This window comes from Lates calcarifer, linkage group LG8, assembly GCF_001640805.2.
Source record: "Lates calcarifer isolate ASB-BC8 linkage group LG8, TLL_Latcal_v3, whole genome shotgun sequence".
In the NCBI taxonomy this organism is placed as follows: Eukaryota; Metazoa; Chordata; class Actinopteri; family Centropomidae; genus Lates; species Lates calcarifer.
Genome location: NC_066840.1, coordinates 3,247,386 through 3,264,269, shown reverse-complemented (window position 1 = coordinate 3,264,269; position 16,884 = coordinate 3,247,386). Strand labels below are relative to the sequence as shown.

The 16,884-nt window shown below is 40.6% G+C and overlaps 1 protein-coding gene across 3 annotated transcripts; it reads left to right on the top strand.

Annotated features, from left to right (window-relative positions):
* Window positions 1–9: 9 nt before the first annotated feature.
* LOC108901504 (long-chain-fatty-acid--CoA ligase 1) lies at window positions 10–16,682 on the top strand. 3 transcript variants are annotated; one of them, XM_051072147.1, is made up of 22 exons: window positions 12–98; window positions 4,070–4,189; window positions 6,547–7,015; window positions 7,533–7,647; window positions 8,116–8,180; window positions 9,238–9,339; window positions 9,572–9,671; window positions 9,799–9,974; window positions 10,447–10,479; window positions 10,583–10,634; window positions 10,780–10,853; window positions 11,546–11,623; window positions 11,970–12,104; window positions 12,241–12,375; window positions 12,755–12,850; window positions 13,090–13,162; window positions 13,279–13,367; window positions 13,660–13,776; window positions 13,949–14,092; window positions 14,334–14,438; window positions 15,251–15,322; window positions 15,494–16,682. In XM_051072147.1, exons 3-22 carry the CDS (start codon window positions 6,821–6,823, stop codon window positions 15,632–15,634), a joined length of 2,097 nt encoding a protein of 698 aa, XP_050928104.1. In that variant the 5' UTR covers window positions 12–98; window positions 4,070–4,189; window positions 6,547–6,820; the 3' UTR covers window positions 15,635–16,682. The 3 variants fall into 3 exon arrangements, with proteins under 3 accessions (XP_050928103.1, XP_050928104.1, XP_018558535.1); XM_018703019.2 differs by lacking the exon at window positions 11,546–11,623 and adding an exon at window positions 11,751–11,828 and having other exon boundaries at window positions 13–98; XM_051072146.1 differs by lacking the exons at window positions 4,070–4,189; window positions 11,546–11,623 and adding an exon at window positions 11,751–11,828 and having other exon boundaries at window positions 10–98.
* The last annotated feature ends 202 nt before the right edge of the window (window positions 16,683–16,884 follow it).

Here is a 16,884-nt window from a genome sequence, read left to right as displayed (position 1 = left end):
ATTTTGAAATCTATCCATTCCGGAAGTTGTGGTTTTCTACAACACAGTTAGGTGCGCGTGGTCAGCAACAAGACGCCTGGGAGAACTGCCGCTAACAGGTGGGAAGTTTACAAGTTAGTTTTCTTGGTTTATCACAATTGAACCAAGTAATGTTTGGTTTGGTAGTTTTTATACTGCATGTTAAACAAAAATGCACAAATATAGCGTAAAAATAATGCTAAGTGGTGTCGAGAGAAAGGTCTGGCAAGAACTCCATTCAAACGTCTTATTGGATCTTGTTAATTCAAAAACATGCCTAAACGTGACAGAAAAACTACGTGTGTCCTTTTCTTACACACTTTTAAAATGTGATGCTAACATTAATTCATACATATAATGGCTGGTTCCTAAATACTGTGCCTACTGCTTCTCGTACTCACACTTGGTTCGCCACAGTACACCGTGGAGTGTAACTAGTTGGAACCGTTAATAGTTCACATTTAATTGATATAAAATGCGGCTCGGGATGATTAGCTTTTCGTGTAAATGCCCCCAGGCCAGTTAAAGCTCTATAGATGTGTTTCCTTATTTGATACACTTGAGAAAACGTTTTTGAATGGATTTAGCCATTAACGTTCCTTTCTCCGCGTTTTGGTTTTGTAACGGTTCCCTTTAAATCCAGTCATTGCTGTTAGACAGTTGCGCTGGTGGACGTTTTGTGGTTCAAGAACTGCTGTGGTACAAGAGTGTGGTACAATGTCCAGCACTGAAGCAGGTTAAGTTTAAAGTCTGTTAGTGGGATGTTATAGATTAACGACCAGCTGCATTGTGGGAGCTGGTCATTGTGTGTGCACGTGTTTTGGTGTATGAGTCTAAGCAGTTAATTAGATAAAATAATATACTTGTTCTGCATAAACAGTCATTATGCAGGGCAGACTGCAGGCAGGTGAAGACGTTAGTGGTAAAGACACCAGTGGGTATCTTTACATGTATATATGGAGCTGCAGGTTTTGAGGTGAAAGGTGACTTGTCCTATGATTGGCTGACATCCATGAACCCACCCTTCATTGGTTCGATCCCCTCCATTGTACAACTCTGCCCCCCCTCTTCTCTCTATCTCTGGTGGCACTCGTTACGTACGCCGGGGCGCTCAGCCTCGATGAGCACAGCCGCTAGATTAAAGCGGATCACACGTTTCACAACAACCACATGTAAAACTAGCGCATCAATTAAACATAGGTGGACAATATATTTTCAGGAATTAATTACTTAATCATTGCTGCAATCCTAATATGTATGTCTGTTTTTCTCTGGATCGACGGGGTAGAAGTTTACTTGACCTTCAGTGTGGAGCAGGTCAGCTGGTGGGAGGTGGTGTACATGCATGGGCTTAATATTGAGTTGCTCAGCCCGCCCACCCCAGTGAGTCTGGACATACAAAAGCTGGAAGGCCAAGGGAAGCCTCAGTCTGTTTTTAATTTTTCAGCATTTAAAGTGTTGTACTCAACCAGCACTTCATTTGTCATACTTGTATAAAAGTATATAAAGTATTATATAGTATTATATAAGTATTATCAGCAAAATGTACTTTATCAAGTGCTAGAGCCAGTAATTATAACACTAACTGAACACTTTATTAAGAACACAATACTAACACTTTGCTCTGAAGACAGCCTCAGTTCCATTCCTTTAAGGTTCTGGTCCATGTTTACATCACATCATTTCTGCAGATTTATCAGCTGCACATTCATGCTGCCAAACTCCTGTTCTACCACACCTCAAAGGTGTTCTAGATCTGGTGACTGAACTCACTGTCATGTTCATGACACCGGTTTGCTGGAGGTAGTCATTAGAAGATGGTGGCTATAAAGGGATGAACATGGTCAGCAACAATACTCAGACCTGTAGTGTTCCCCACAACATTACACCATCACCAACAAGCAGTCTCAGAAATAGTCAAACCAGGCCATCTGGCAACAATCATGCCATGGTCAAAGTCACTTTTTTCCCACATTCTGACATTACCTGAAGCTCCTGACCTGTATCTGCATGACTTTATGCATTGCTCTGCTGCCATTTCATTGGACTGCCTGAATAAGCAGGTGTACAGCTGTTCCTAATAAAGTGTTAAGTGAGTGTATTCTCTTATAATCTGTTGCATCATTAGATTTTTAAAATACTGATGCATCAATGTGTAAACATTTTATTGTTGTAGGTAGTTCTCTATACACTAATGTAATCTGTTCCAGTGTTTTCCAACCAAGGGCTCAGTCCCTACAGGGTCATAAGATGCACCTGAGGGATTGTGAGATGATTAATGGGAGCGCAAAGAAGACAAAACTCATTTCTGCTGCTCAGATTTGTGTCAGTTTGAGTGTTTCTGTATTATTAACTTTTTGGGTTGAAAACTCCTTGTTTAATTTTACACATCTTTATTTCATATTCTGTATTGACATGCAGTCCTGTCAAAGCACTGAATGAATATTGACATGGAAGTTAAAGTTTATTTAAGACACTATTCAAATATACACACAAATTTGTGAATATTTAACAATCAAGATACAAGAGCAAAGTACTTCATGCAAGTCTCAGAAACCAGCCTGAGCTGGAATACTGCTCTACTTTAGGTTTGCTGTCTGTCAGTTAATTTATATGACATATTTATTAAAGAATATGTACCATGATAGTTTAAGATGTGTAAGTGAAATATTAAAGGTATTAACTCTAGATGTTGACAGAGAGCCCCCACAGGACCCAAAAGTCTGATTAAAGCATTTTATCATTTTAATTGTGCTTTAGTTGTGCATATTACCAAACAAATTTGAAATCAGTCAAACTAATGCAACATTTCTGGGACACAGTCGACCCAGTGTCGTCTGTGGGTTTGGGGCTCTGGAGCAGATTCCCCTTTTGCCTGGTTGATATTCTAGCTTGCATGAGATAAGGGCAACAACATGCAGTTTAATTGTATTTTTTCCTTTGTCTCTCACTCTCACTCACTCACTCACTGACTCTGCTGATTGTGCTAAGCTAAACTGTAAGTGACTGGCTGAGTTAAGATGAGTCTGATTGTACAGGAAACTAGTGTATCTGTCTTATACATTTACATCCACATCTGGTTATACACATGTGCAATATTCTTCAATACTCCTCGACAAAATCTCATTGCTGTGTGAATGTGAATGGTAATGTACTCAGAGATAAAACCGTTAGTGAAATATTTGTTAATTGGGGGAAAAAAAAAAATCTGCAGCTTTTTGTCCAACTATTTGTCAAACAAAAACACTGAACACTTCCTGCTTGCAACTCCTCATATGTGAGGATTTGCTGGTTTTTTTTGTCTTACGTGGTAATAAAGTTAATATGTTTGGGTTCTGTACAGGTGGTCAGACAAAACAAGCAATTTGAAATGCTATCTTAGGATGTAGGAAATTTTCAGGATTTTGAGACATTTATTCTGAATTTTGGGACAGGATTTTTTTTAGATGAAGCAAGCAATTAATTAATTGACTGCTATAAACGCAGACCCAATATGAGTATCTCTCACAACCCAGCGAGTCAACAGGACAGCTTCCTATATTCTGCAGTTTTTCCTTTGATCAGCTTTTATCTCTCTCTGTCTAATCACCTCAGCCACACAGGGGTCAAAGGTCACTGGGGGAAAGGTGAGGGGACTGAACAATTGCTTGAACCTGTTGGTTATGGAAGTTGTATTTCCATTCATTTTTACTAAAATCTAAGATGCTGATGTGTAATAAGACTAACAGGGTGTATTGATGCAAAGTGCAGGTTTGTGCTGTTAAAGAACCTGTATATTTGTATGTGTTTTGCAACAGCAGTTAGAAACATTACAATGCTTCCCAAACATTTACTGTCTCATTGATCTTGTCTGTGGATACGTTTATTGATTGTTTACATCAAGTCTGTGAATCAATCAGACTGACCGTCTTGCCACAACTAGCCAGTCAGAGCCCTCTCTGGAGCCAGTCCGACCTTTGATTGGTAGATTAGCAGAGGTTACACATCACCTTGTAACAGAATCTGTGTGAGTGTTTTGTGCCAGTAGTATATCAGTGAATTCTCCTTGTAGGTTCAGAGAGTGAGGTGGTTGCTGTAGCAGCAGTAAACACAGCACTCCCGGAGTCACCGTTGTTGGATGCTGAGCTGCGAAAGGAAAGCTGCTGTCTCACCTGGCTGCTTTGTGTTACAGGTGAGTGGTGGAGAAATTCAGTAGGACTTATGGAGACACGTAATATACACAGGCATATAGAATTAGCTCTGTGTTGTGCTTACAGAAAGTGGAGATAGACAAAGTCGTTTTCCTGTCATCCCTGTGTGTGCAGTTTGTTGAAAGCTAAAGATGCCAGGCCCAGTCTTTACAGGTTTTTCCAGCTCAGAGGTTGGCACTGTTAACTTGTTAGGAGCTTTGGAAGCATATTTGTGGTAAACTTGTTAGTTATCCTTTGAGGTATCTCAGCGAATGTGGAAGGAGTTTGTGTCACATACAACCAAACAAATCTGACTTTCAGTCATCATCTGTATAGACTGGTTTATGAAGGTCATGAAATGCTATGAAATTTCTTGAATCCTGTACCGTGAAATACAGCACCTGTGAGATGTGTTGTATGTAAGGTATGTTTTTTTTTTTTCATGTGTCCTTTTTAAAAGTGAAATTGAAACTAGAAAGGAGCAAGGTGAGCCAGCCTTAATTATGATCACACATGGCACAATGTGAAGAAATAAAAGAACTTAAAATGAGACTTTGTAACTAAAAAAGTAGTAATACAACCTTTATATAATGACTAGTGAAAGTTTGATTCACCAGCACACTGCGCGTCTCTACCCAGTTCACTTTCACTGCTACAGCCCTTCCTGGTCTGGTATGACCAATAACTTATGATGGCTAATGTTTGTTTAGCAAAACTCAAAAGCTTTTTACTCTCTACTTAGACTACATGTTAGTATTTATCTCTATCCCGTAACTGTCACATATGACCCCAGTGGCTGCTGTTCTGCAAAAGTTACACAGGCTTACTTTAATACGGTTTAAGATTTTTAAATGAATTAAATATTGAATAAGGTGTTAGATGAAAACTGTAGTACTCAGCATAGGCGTTGCATTAGGTTATGTATAACCATTAGACAAATAAGACTGAATCACCATGAAAACTCTCTTTATCAGGATAAATCAGTGCTAAGACCGTCAATAATTTTAATGTAAACAGATAAGGTTTATTTGAATTGAAGTGGTCCCTCCATGCTGTTTACACACTAACATTCATCATCAGTGTCCATTCCATTGATAGTAACAAACAAGTGCCTTCATGGGTTTGTGTCTGTTGGACCTGTTTGCTAATGGATGACTGATTCATTTAATTTTCTAAATTGTTGAGTACCACTTGGTTTTAATGTGATCACTGTCATTTGTATCTCTAACTTGGAATCTGGGCCTAAGGTCATTGTCTTCAGCCAGGGTTCACACAGAGGTTGACCTGTCCCTAATGTTCTCACCTTAAAGCCTTACACTATGTCTCTAATCTGTTTATTAACAGCTGCTCTTCCAGTCAGACACCACACCCGCGTGTGTGAGCGTTTGTTACCTTCCACCTGTTAAACACAAACAAACGCACACACCATGGGAACCTTACACCTGACACCTGCTAAACTTGTCCAGAGAGAATCTGTTAAATATATGAAATATGATCTAATTATACTGCAATGTGAGCCACAGCCAAACAAGTTCCCCTAAAATGATTCTACAGTAGTAGGAACAGTATAAAGTGCCAGAGTTAATGCATGTTTTCCCTCAGAAACACAGATTTGCTGGCAGCTGATCTTGAGTGAACAGTGGATTCAAGAATTGAAAAACTAAACTAACTAAACTAATATACTGTGTCACCCTGGATGTCTGCTGTGTTGCACTGATCAAGAGCAGGTCTGTCATGGCTCCCTGTTGTATGGTATTCCATGTCAAACCACAGACTCATGTGGCCTAGGCGGTTGTCATGTACATGTTAGACTGGCCATTTTGATTTTTGCTGCTTCCTTTAACCGTCCATACCTTAAACTTTAAGGTGCCTTTAAGCCTTAAAGGCTTAAAGCCTTAAAGCCTTAAAGGCTTAAAGGCACCTGTAAAGCTATTTTCTCAATCTCAATCATACAATAAGAGATGGGGTTGTACAAAACTTTCTGCCAGAGTCAGAATATCTGTGGTTAGGTCACATGACAGATGTGTCTGCCTTTCACTCACCATTTATGAGCTGGGTGCAGTTGAATAAAGGCATTATATGTGATGTGGTAGATAAAGTGTGATGATAGTTCTGGAGCTTTTGCTAATGCTGCCTGAGAGAGATGCCACTGTAAATCAGATCTAATCAAATTACACCCACACGGTCTTGATGAAGCATATAGGCGGAGTTTGAGTTTGTTAAGTTTGTTGAAGATATGTTTTTAACTGACTGACTTTGATAGTTGTTTATTTAGTTGTGCATAGCCACCAGCATGACTGTAGACTCTTAGTCTTGATGTCAAATTAATGAATGACCTGTCTTCTCTTGCTCTTTCTAGGCCCTCTCCTGGCTTGGGTCCCTCCACACACTCCTTCCTATAACACACACACACACACTCACATTTGACTTTACCTCAGGGCTTTCGTTATAACTCCACCTCACCTCAGGGCCTACAGAGAGCACTCACTATTACCAAACACACCCTACAGCCTTTCCAACCACTCCAGCCTGACATTCATTGAACTCACACTGCAAATTTAATACTGCACCCACACACACACAGGTTCTCTCTCCACAAACACACACTTGGCTTTTGCCTCATCAGCAGCATCATGCTGAGCCAGGAGTTCTTTCAGAAGCTGAGGATGCCTGATTTGAATGATGTTAGTCAGTACATCAGGAGCGCCTCTACCCCCATGTTAGTTAGCATGGGGGCAGTGGCTGCCGCGACAACCTACTACCTGGCAACACGACCCAAGGCCCTCCCGTCAGTCTGTGACCTGAGCATGCAGTCAGTTGAGGTTCCGGTGAGTTTTACCTGTCAGAGTCAAGTATACCCTCACTGTCGAGGTCAAACTCTGATGTGAAGTATATGAAAACTGATTTGGCTGTAACCAGAATTTATGCATGTATGCCAGAAGTTATGATTCCAACATTACTACTGTCTGTAAATTATCAGACCACATCAAATTTCAATTTTTAGATAACAGTTTTATGTTGGCAGTACTAAAGCAAACAGTTAATGGTTTAATTTAACAACAAATACATCCACAGGCACAACCCTGACCTGAGCTGTTCAGCTCTTGATGTGCCTCTGATAAAAGGGTGGCGTGTACAGTCACAACAGTTTGCACCAAAAACAAGTCAAAGAGATTATATAAGTATTTGCTTTCTGAACAGACAAAAGCCACAAGCAAACTACAACAAACAAACTGGTACCAATTAGACTTAAAACCGCCTGGTATTATTAATCAGAATTCACATCCAAAAGCAGGACAAACCCCCATTTTGTCACACATAAGCAGCAGTTCTTTCTTTTACTAGGGTGGAGATTTGGCGCGCAGATCACCTCTTCAGAGTGGAGATGGTCACTTGGCACATCTATATGATGATGGCAGGACATTGTATGAGTTCTTCCTCAGAGGGGCCAGAGTCTCCAGTAAGTCACAAATAATATTATATAATTATTATTGTATATATTTTTAGCTGGAGAGCTACTCAATAGCCTGTTCACTTTGCTACTGGGAATCTCTCAGAATTATACAGGCTTTCCTCATGCAACGGCTTTAAACTTAATGTACTTGATACCACATCTATAAACTACTACTCTGCCTCGTAAGATGCTTACAGTACTTTTCTTTTTGCTCAAATGGTTAGCTATACAGTTTTAGCTCTGTCATCTTAGCCTTAACACTGAACCTCAGCCTTTTGAGTCAGCAGCCATCACTGGTCACATCACAGCGTCTTGCCTCTGCCATAAACATTGTAGATTTACTGCTGCCCCACACCTTATGTGTTTTTCTGCAGCAGAATATACAGGAAGGTACAGAATGTATGTGTGATAAGAAGGTGTATTAAGATAGAGACAGCACTGTTTATTTAAAACCACTCTCCTTTCATCCTCCAGATAATGGTCCCTGTTTGGGCTCCAGGAAACCAAAACAGCCCTATGAATGGATGTCCTACAGAGAGGTAAGACTCAACATCAGCAGCTCCCCTTATAAAAACATTATGGCCTCCAGCTGGACAGCAGTAGAGCTACAAGTTGCAGGCAGCACAACCAGTTGTTGACACATAGTGATGGTTTTGTTAAAGCAGATGGAAATACGAATTTATATTGGAATTTTGTCTCTAAAGTGGCTTATTTAACATATTTCATATTGCATGGAAAAAATAATTAAAGAGGCATTCCACCAGTTTTACACATCCAGTCCAGTTAACTCATCATGAGGAGTGCTACCCAGCCTGTGGAAGCAGATTTAGAATGTATTCCTCAGCCCTCTGTTGAGTCTCAGGAAAAAAATCTTGATTTAACCCCAGAAACCACAAATGTATAAAAGAAAGCCTGCATTCAAAACCCAGGGTGTAAAGACTGTCATAGTAAAACATTAATTCAGCTTGAACATTATTGTTGATCTATTAAGGAAACATCCCAGCACCATGAGTGAAAACATTGTGCTAAGCTGCTGTTGGCTGGTTACACCACTTAGCGGCAGTAAAACTATTAGCCAATCACTTTTAATCTGGTAACAGCTCAGGCTGGGTACCGAACTTCGGTTCTTTTATGGCACCGACTGAAATGCTTCAATACTACCCGGTATTGAAAGATGCTTTGTTTTTCGGGGCCAAGTTTCTGTACCAAGGAGTTAATCACGTGATCACAATCTGATAATGCTGCCAGTGATTGATTGTAACGTTACACAGAAGCATGCAGGAAAAATACTTACGTGGTTACTCCCACAGACACAGTTCACCTGTATCTGCGTTCTGTGTGTGTTGAAGCGGTTAGAAAATGTGGCCAAGGTCAAAAGTGTGTCTTCATTTTAGCAAGATTGTTGCCAATTTTTAAACGAAACCCAGCCCTAGTAACAACACGTGTGGTTGATTGTTATTGCTATACTTAAAATCAAAGCATTTTACATCCCTCATGAACTTATCTTTGATTTACAAGGAGATAATGAGCTCAGTTTATGTAGGTGTTTGCTGGCGCAGCATTAACAGTTGTTTTGTGTGTGTGTGTGTGTGTTAGGTAATGGAGCGAACAGAGAATTTGGGCTCAGCATTTCTTCACAAAGGACACTCCAAGACCACCGACCCCCACATTGGCATCTTCTCTCAGAACAGACCTGAGGTGCAGACGCACAGTGCAACAGTGTTTTTGAGTCATTTCATATAACCAATACGTATAATCCCTATGGAAAAAATTCACATCAACACTGACATCAGTCTGGTAGTAATTGCAGTATTTCACCACAGAAGTGCATATTCCGTCTATTTATCATCATAGTAGTGTTTTATTTGTTATTGTTAATGAGTAAATGTATCAGCCTATAATTCTTATGTGTTTGTGCATGTGGTTTTAGTGGACCATCAGTGAGCTGGCGTGTTACACCTATTCTCTGGTGTCAGTCCCTCTGTATGACACACTGGGAACAGAGGCCATTGCCTACATTATAGACAAAGGTAAACCACAGCGACAACAACTTAAATACATACACTTCAGTTTCCGTATATGTCAGTGTTTGTGTTGGTGACGTTGTGCTGGAGATATGATTGGTCTTCATCATGGGTTTGTTTGTTGTTTCTGCAGCTTCCATCTCTACTATAATATGTGATGTGGTAGATAAAGTCAACTTGGTACTGGACTGTGTTAAGGACAAGACACACTCTGTGAAAACCATTGTTCTAATGGAGACCCCCAGTGCTGAGCTGGTCAGCAGGGGGCAACAGGCTGGAATCCACATCTTCAGCTTGCAGGAGATGGAGGTCAGCAGACGTTTGTTCCTGTCTTTTGTCATTCCTTCATTCTTTCATCAGTTCTTTGCCTTTTATTATGTTCAGTTATTTTGTGTCATTCTCCAGTTTTTAATTAGGAAATTACCTGTATTGTTGTTTGCTCAACATTGTTTTGCTCAACATTTTTGTTTGCTTCCTCTGTCTTTGGTTATTTTGTTGTAACCTTCATTTTTTAAAATCTAACTGTCTTTCCTGTTGGCTTTCTTTCTCTCTATTTGTTTCTGTTGTCTTGACATTCTTGACATTTTTTTTCTCTTTTGCTGCCTTTTTTATGTGTGCTTCCTTTAGTTTTACTGCTTTGTTGTCATTGATTTTTTTTGTGTTGTCATCCTTCCACTTGTTTTGTGTTTTATTTAGATTTTCTTTATTGCTCTGTTTTGCATGCTTTCTCCTTTTGTTCCATCCATATCGACTCAATTAAAGAGTATCTCTTGTTATGCAGGCTATCGGGAAGGCCAACCATCACCAACCAGTGGTAAGTAATCAGTAGCCTATTAAATTATTGGTCGATATTTAAAGATGATTATGTTGTGTGTTATATGGCACTGTTTGATAGCTGACGTCCCCCATCTCTGTAGCCTCCACAACCTGAGGACATGGCAGTCATCTGCTTCACCAGTGGAACAACAGGTGTGACACACACAGTGAATGGCACCAAAGATAACTTCCATTAATATGTAAAATATATACTATGTATATGCTTTGCCTCTGAAGATGTGCTTTTGTGTGTGTGTGTGTGTGTGTGTGTGTGTGTGTGTGTGTGTGTGTGTGTCAGGAAATCCAAAGGGAGCTATGTTGACACATGGGAATATTGTGTCCAACTGCTCAGCCTTCATCAAAATGACGGAGGTGAGGGGCTGATGTAGTGTGAGAGCAGTCACAGTGAAACAACAGGCAGAGAGTCTTTAGCATTTGTAACAGAAGCATTTTTAGACCAGCTTGATTCAAAGTACGAGGTAGGCTCCTTTCTCTACCTCCTCCTTTCCTTTTCACATCCTTTTTCCCTCTACTCCTCTGCCTCTTTGCCACCTCTCCTTTCTTCTCTATTTCTTCCTGTCTTTCTCTGCCTCCTCCTTCTCCCCCTATCTCCCTCACTCACGTTGTTCCTCGGGGGTGGAGGCTAAAGGAGAAACCACATTGTTTTGGAAATTCATTGTAAACAACATTCGTGCCAGCTGACACCTAAACACAAACCTCCTGCTGTAATACTGCTCTGCTGGCTGCTGCAAACCATGAGGTTACAGTCTGGTGCAGTTTTATATGACGGATGGGGTTAGCTGGTGAAATTAAGTTAATTGCCAAGAGAAACTCAGAATGGACACCAGGAACACAGTGACACATGGATCAGAGGGAGAGATAGTCTCAAGGGGTTATGATAAGAGGGGAAGGCAAGAACATAGAGGACTACAGAGAGAGAGCGCTCTTAACCATTAGTCTGATGCCTGGTATCCAACCTGATGTACCAACACATTCAGAAGTAGCTTCCACTGTATTTTTAGAGGACTGAGTTGCTTTGATAAACACTGTCATCTTCTCTCCAGTCATATGCTCAGACCACCTCAGACGATGTCATGCTATCTTTCCTGCCTCTGGCCCACATGTTTGAGAGGGTGGTGGAGGTACAAATTTTAACACTGACTGTTTCCTCTTTGTCTGTGTCATTCATGTTTGTTTGTATGAACACACGCCACCTGTGTGTTCATATAATCTTGTCCACATGTGTGTCTGCGTCTGAATGTATTTTAGTTTTCCTGTACGTTTAGTCCCAGTGATGTCCATATCTCCTACCTGCCCTTGGCTCACATGTTTGAGAGAGTAGTACAGGTATGTTCCCTTAGTTCCCTCTGTCACCCTTTGTTAAAGATAAATTAGTTTCCCTACAAACCCTGTGAGTGTGTCAGCCTCTCTTTAATTACACACTCTTTAACTTTTCCTCTCTGTATCTTTGTCTAATAATCCTGACAGGGAGTGATGTTAGTGCATGGAGCCAGGATCGGCTTTTTCCAAGGAGATATTCGTCGGCTGCCAGATGACCTGAACACACTGAAACCCACTGTGTTCCCCGTGGTGCCTCGACTCCTAAACAGAATGTATGATAAGGTAGGCGCCGTGATGTCATAAGCAGGAGTGTGAGGTTATAGTTGAGGCAGTGACCCTGCTCATATTAACATTTTAAACTAGAGACACTACCTAATGCTGTTACTTATTAAGCTGTGCATGTTGCATGTTTTTGTAGATCTTTGGCCAGGCCAACACCTCTTTGAAGCGATGGCTGCTGGGATTTGCCTACAGGAGGAAGGAGGCAGAAATGATGAAAGGCATCGTGAGGAGAGACAGTATCTGGGATCGACTTATCTTCAGGAAGGTTCAGGTACACAGAATCAGCACAGTTCAAACTCCTGTTCAGGCAGTGTACAGTTGAGTGCTACATGTCCAGGAATGTTTTTTCATAGTAAACTGATGGTTACATCTACAAAAGGAACCAACCAAAAATGGCTCAGCACATGGATCTGCAATCTGTTTGTGTCTATTGACCCAAAATCATCTCTGGTAAAGAGAGGTGAAGCCCTGGCAGTCAACGGAACAATGCAGATTCTGCTTTGATTCTGATTTAGAGCCCTGGAAACCATTAGAGCAGTGGGGATAGATGAAGTTAGCTGATGACATGCCTCTGCTGTCATCTCTGCATCTTAGGGTTGGAAATGTCTGGTTGACTGGAGACTAGTAAAGTATTGTGCTGCCCCCCACAGGCCAGCCTCGGAGGTTGCGTTCGTCTCATGGTAACAGGAGCAGCTCCCATCTCTCCTACTGTTCTCACTTTCCTCAGAGCTGCAATAGGATGTCAGGTAACATACACACACTCAAGTTGACTTCAGCTCTTTGATTCGTATCCTGTCTCTCCCTGTCTCTGCGCTGTATTACAGTAGGTAATATGCAGAAATTCTGCCATCTGATCTGTAATCATGACATTTCCTCATCCACAGTCGTCTGTTCCTAATCAGTTCTACATTGCATAATCTTCTTTTTGGGACAGCAATAATAATGATGCTAAAGTATAACAATCCTAGTTTGTTCTCTGTCTCAGTTCTATGAAGGCTATGGACAAACAGAGTGTACTGCTGGGTGCACCATGACCATGCCTGGGGACTGGAGTGCAGGTAAGAGTTTTTTTCATCATAACCCATGGCATGTAGATGTAGCCTCATAGAAGTGATGAAATGACTGCTTACACAGCTTTACAAGAACTGAACTAAACTCGACCTCATGTCACCAGGTCACGTTGGAGCTCCTCTGCCCTGCAACTCTGTTAAACTGGTGGATGTGCCTGAGATGAACTATCTGGCTGTAAATGGAGAGGGAGAGGTGAAACACAAAAACAAACATGTCGTCACAGAGACTCTGTTATTTATATGGTAAATTGTAAATGGACTGCACTTATATAGTGCTTTTCTAGTCGTATCGACCACTGAAAGCGTTTACACTACGTGCCACATTCACCCATTCACACACACATTCATACAGCACTTGCTCTATTCTCCAAAGTGCTCTAACACATGCACACTGATTCACACACCGATGATACACACAGCGGGGGCAATGTTATATATTTCTGATAATATTTTATTCATAATTGTTTGCATGTGTTGGTTTCTAGGTGTGTGTGAAAGGTACAAATGTGTTCCTGGGCTATCTGAAGGATCCAGAGAAGACAGCAGAGACTATTGATGAGGATGGATGGGTTCACACCGGAGACATTGGAAAATGGCTTCCAGTAGGTTTATATAGCTAAGATTCATCCTTACACATTTTTTATATTAACCTCACATTATACAAGTCAACTTCACACGTTACATTTAGCTGGATTCACAAGATGTTGCATCTCTGACAGCCTGTTGATGGTTTTCATGTGGACAGATGTTAATTGTATGTGCGTGTGTACACAGAATGGCACGCTGAAGATTGTGGACAGGAAGAAGCACATCTTTAAGCTGGCACAGGGGGAGTACATTGCTCCTGAAAAGATAGAGAATGTCTACATTAGGAGTGATGCAGTGGCACAGGTCTTTGTGCATGGAGACAGTCTGCAGGTAGGTGGAGGATGAATTTTTAGTGTGTGTCTTGATGTGTGGAATGCCTGACTTCCACTGAGCATAATGTTAAACCCACTATGTTACTCTTGGCTTCATCTGACCTCTGTTCCCTTTGGTGAAACCTCAGCATCTCTCAGTGGAATAGGTGCATGATGAACAGGCTTAACTGCACTTTAAACACAAGTTCAGTCATTCTAAAAATTCCTGCTGTAATTAACTTGTATGTATTTATCCCCAGGCCTGTCTGGTAGCAGTGGTGGTCCCTGACCCTGACTTCCTGTCTGGCTGGACAAAGAGGACACTGGGACTGGAGGGAAGCTACCAGGAACTATGTGGCAGAAAGGTAACTCTGACTGGATACATAGTTTCCTGAACTCACACTGTAAATCTGTTTCCCCATAGAGTTAAAGATTTAGATTAAAGAATTAAAGTTCATCAATCAGCCTCTTCACATGCAACAGTGATTCCCAGTAACAAGAAATTGCTAAGTCATGCTGCAAAAAGCTTCAACTTATTTGTCTGAATGATTGTCTGAATGCAGTATAACACATAAATACCACACACACTGATCGAGGTTGTGTGAAAATTAGTCAGAGAGCATGCAGTTCAATGTGGATATTGAAAGTGCAGATAAATGGTTGACAGGTTCAGTTTCTGCTAATACAAGTGGTCGCAGTAGGAACTCAACCAAAGCTACTGAAGAAAGAGACTAAGCTTTAACAATGACAATTTCAGGTTCACTATATTGTGTATGAAGAAAGTCTAATGAACACAGTGGCGTGGTTTAGATAGGTGGTGTCGATAAAGGGTTACTTCAGCTCTTCTCACAGGCCAAAAAACATTCAACTCTGGCACTTTTTTATGTGGTAGTTTGTGATGGCTTTCACTGTACTGTAAGTACACACAGTATACACAGTGTATACAAAATGTCTGCATACTCACACTACCTTGCCATTCTGTTTTAATTGCAATTTTGCTAACTTTACTGAAAGGAACATGTCAGAACTGACTGCAGAAGTTGCCATGAAAGAGAAACAAAGAGGGTTGTGAGTTGAGCCAGATGTCTGTTTAAACTAAAGCCCATTGTATGCATTTTAATTAAAAGACTTTGACATCATCGTTCTGATGTACCTCTCTTTTTTTCTGTCTGCATAGGAAGTCAAAGCAGCCATCTTGGAGGACATGCTGCGGTTGGGCAAGGATGGAGGCCTCAAATCCTTTGAGCAGGTCAGACAGTCGCTCATAATTCAGCTAAGATTTGAAATATCTTTTCATTGTAGCGCTTGGTAGGTAGGCTTTGTAGCATTCTTATAAACTTCATTCAGACATGAAATGCTTTTTTCTGGAAGTGAAACATTTATTATCTCTAAAACAACCAACCATCTGTGCGTCCTTTAGGTGAAGGCCATCTACATCCACACTGAGCTGTTCTCAATCGAGAACGGCCTGCTTACTCCAACAATGAAGGCCAAGAGGAACGAATTGCGGCAACACTTCAAACCCCAGATAGAAGAGTTGTACGCTGAGATAAAAATGTAGGAGGAGAGCAAAGTGCAAGAACACACACCGGAGCTCTACCAAATGTGTTTTAGATTTAAAAGTTAGAGGCAGAGAGAGGATTACAAGCTAAAGCACACATTGGGAAGCAAATGAAGAGGTCCTCTCAGACCAAAAGAATCATCAGCCTGTTTAGTTCTCAGGGCCAGTGACACTAGAAACAACAGGAACAGGGGGTGATGTAGCTTTTAATGGAACTTGATTTAAAGAATGTAGAACTAAATCAAATTACCTGTAGCATTTGTGTCACAGAATACAAAACCTCTGAGGGTCCAGAGTAGATTTTATACTTAAAATGAATGTGTCCATTGATGAAATAGTTTTACAGAAGCTACATACAGATTCTGTGATAATGCTTTTTAATTCTAATCAGCTATTTTGTGATATTTTCTCCAATAAGGGAATTTTAAAGGGACACAATACTCATCTCTAGCATCAGATATCTCAGGGATGCTGGGACATAAACCACAGCCAGTACCTCCTACACACACACTCACACACTTTTAACACCTTCACACATCACATATTAAACATTTCAGTGTCTTTGATGAGATTTTTTGTCAGATGTCAAAATTTTGTTCTACTATATTGAGTTTATTCACTTAAAGTTGAAATCCACAGTGGATAACAGGGTTATTTCTGTTGAATCTCTTAACTCTTTACATGAATAAGCTCAGGAGCCAGCTCAGTGAGCCATATTCAAGATTAGCCAAACACAGCTAGCTGCACACAGGGAATTCAGGTACTAAAGAACACTCAGGACATAGTGAAACTGTCAGTGTTTTTAATTTATTTATGACAGGTACAGAAGAGATTTGCTGAAGGAACCACTTTTCTTTAATTATTGTGTTATGTTAGGGTGAAAATTTTCCCGATAACATTGTTCACAACCTGAATGAAATCCTCATGAATGTTAATGGTTGTAATTTCATGGAAGTACTTTTGACTGTGGTCTTGCCATAACTGTTTTTACTGTCATCTCAGATTTATAAAAAAAAAACCAACAAATTATTAAAAATCACCAAACAGAGCTGTGTGATGTCATGTCTTTTATTTACTACACTGTGGCTGTGGAAACGGTTTAGATGATAACTAGTACAGATTATGAGCCCTGTTATCTTAACTCCAAGGGAGTGTGTGTTTTTGCCTTATTTGTCACTGTACGTACAAACTACTTTTAATTGAAAAAAAACACGGCGGATATGAGCCCTTTCTCTCTCCGTAGGACCGAA

Coding starts and splice junctions, on each gene's coding strand:
- LOC108901504 (XM_051072146.1), top strand. CDS start 6,821: ATGCTGAGCCAGGAGTTCTTTCAGAAGCTGAGGATGCCTGATTTGAAT. Junction 12,851..13,089: donor GAGCTGCAATAGGATGTCAG/GTAACATACACA, acceptor TCTCTGTCTCAG/TTCTATGAAGGCTATGGACA. Junction 13,368..13,659: donor CTGTAAATGGAGAGGGAGAG/GTGAAACACAAA, acceptor GTTGGTTTCTAG/GTGTGTGTGAAAGGTACAAA.